We start from the raw sequence: 2,253 nt of genomic DNA, 5'->3' as shown, positions 1-2,253 counted from the left end.
TCTTTAAGGAAAAAAAAAAAAACCCATAGAAACCAAAGTTAGAGATCTGGAAAAATGCTTTAAATGTTATACATTTATCCAGAGGGATTCCTAAAGTTACTTTCAGAATCAAATATGCTACAAGTCCACACTATCTGTTTTTTTGGTTGCCGTTTTTGATATCTATTAGTTATGTATTATTAAAAGGATTTTTCTGAATTATTTAAGTTGTCTTCTGCTAAGAAGTCTAATGTAAATGTAACTTTAAAAAAAAATGTAGTTTTAATTTGTTGGTAAATGATTAAACAGAGGCAGTTGCAGAAAGCTCTGATAGGCGATCTTTAAGATTTTCACTTTGCATTGCATCTTTCATCAGTTTACTAGAAATGCAACAAGTTTCAAACCTTCAGTTTGTTTGCTCATATTTTAAACCATTCTATCATACCAATATGTTTCTCTTTTTCTTTTTCATTTCCATCCCACCATGATCATCCAGAGGAAGGAAGCAGACTGCCCGGCCTTGCCCAAAGCCTGCACCTGCACACAAGACAGCAAAGGTCTACCTGGTCCTCCCGGAGTACCAGTGAGCATCATATTATATTTATCCTGGTTATTTAAAAGGCATTATCCATCCATCCATTTTCTGACATGCTTTATCCCAAGTGGGGTCGTGAGGGGTGCTGGTGCCTATCTCCAGCTGTCCATGGGTGACAGGCGGGGTACATCCTGGACAGGTTGCCAGTCCATCGCAGGGCAACACAGAGACAGACAGGACAACCAACCATTCACACACACACTCACACTTAAGGACAATTTAGAGAAGCCAATTAACCTAATAGTCATGTTTTTGGACTGTGGGAGGAAGCCGGAGTACCTGGAGAGAACCCATACAGGCTCAGGGGGAACATGCAAACTCCATGCAGAAAGACCCAATGCAGGGAATCGAACCGCAACCTTCTTGGTGCAAGGCAGCAGTGCTACCCACTGCGTGCCACTGAGCAGCCCTAAAAGGCAATCATGTTGCTTTGTTATTAAATAAACTGCATATAGAGGTACTATTATTGGTCCAATGAAGAAAACACAGCATGTTAATACAGTACTAAATAAATTAGGCCTTTTTAATGAAATTTGATTATCAAAGTCCACCTAATAAACAAATATCATATTACATAGTTGTACTTTTAGCAAATAATCTTTATTCTGCAGTGTAAGTTGCTTTGGTTTCATCATTTTAAACCCTTTTTTTTTTTTTTGTCCTTTTTGTCCATTCAGACACACAAACCCGCTTACTATCATCACATTTATTGATGCTGCATATCTGAATATTATTTGTTTGGTTTCTAACAGGGGGGCCCTGGGATCAGAGGGGCCAGAGGGGATCGAGGAGAGCCAGGCCCGGTGGTAAGTTGAGCTGGTTTACTCTGTTTTTCTCTTGGGTTTTTTTTAAGCCACCGCTGTGTGGAAAAGCTGCTGAAATCTGTGTTATGCTGAATGAAATGGTAAAGGTGTGATTATAGAAAAGAGACTGTTTTACTTTGTGGCTGATATTTAGCTTTTGCTGTTTTGTGCTGGTTGTTTGTGAGCCAACAAATGTTGTTTGGCAGCATAACTGGGTTCCACTCAATTAGTTCAGGTAAGTCTCACCATGAACACCTCTTATCAGCAGCTTCCTTCTTCCATCTTTCTGCATTTTCACAAAGAAACAAAGGATGAACTTTTTCTTCACTGTTATGCTCATTTTGTGATTTGTTTTAGCCCAGAAACAGAAATGTGCATCCATTATTTCATTTGCATGCACATGCAGAAAAACAAGGGCTCCTATTGGTATTACAGGCTTGATTTTATGTTCAAGTTGATGTGATTGACTGTGAAAACCTACCAAACACTTGATGGTTAAAAATCCTCAGCTATGGATTTAATGCTTCCCACTGAAGTCTATATTTTTGTATGAGCTTCCTTGTAAGGAATTGGTGGAGTAGCAGGGGTTAAACTGGGTGACATAGCAGAGTTGGTGAGTGGTGTCTGTCTCTAGGCAACCTTGATGGCAGAAAATAATAAGCTTTGCTGGTCTTAGTATTTCCTGCCTTTTATTTCTTTGATTTTTGTTTGATTTACCGTAGAGGTGATGCATGTTGGACAAACATGAGTATCTGTGATTTGTAAAATAATTACCGATAAATTGTGTCCCATATTGGTTTAATACATGATGCAACATTTCACTGCAAAATAAAGGAAGATTCCATAGTTTATGGAGGAGCACTGCCAGAGCCCTAC

The 2,253-nt window shown here is 38.9% G+C and overlaps 1 protein-coding gene across 1 annotated transcript in view; it reads left to right on the top strand.

The window, feature by feature from the left end:
• The window catches only part of LOC107084928 (collagen alpha-1(XIV) chain-like), a 145,600-nt gene extending 144,211 nt beyond the window's left edge, over window positions 1-1,389 (top strand). The window contains exons 35-36 of the mRNA XM_015375010.1: window positions 455-562; window positions 1,327-1,389. Coding sequence (XP_015230496.1) covers window positions 455-562; window positions 1,327-1,389 — 171 coding nt within the window. The remainder of the gene's footprint in view (window positions 1-454; window positions 563-1,326) is intronic.
• Window positions 1,390-2,253: the final 864 nt, after the last annotated feature.

This window comes from Cyprinodon variegatus, unplaced genomic scaffold, assembly GCF_000732505.1.
Source record: "Cyprinodon variegatus isolate N-32 unplaced genomic scaffold, C_variegatus-1.0 Scaffold112, whole genome shotgun sequence".
NCBI classification, from domain to species: Eukaryota; Metazoa; Chordata; class Actinopteri; order Cyprinodontiformes; family Cyprinodontidae; genus Cyprinodon; species Cyprinodon variegatus.
The sequence above is the reverse complement of the archived record's forward strand: the minus strand, read 5'-3'. Positions and strand labels throughout refer to the sequence as shown.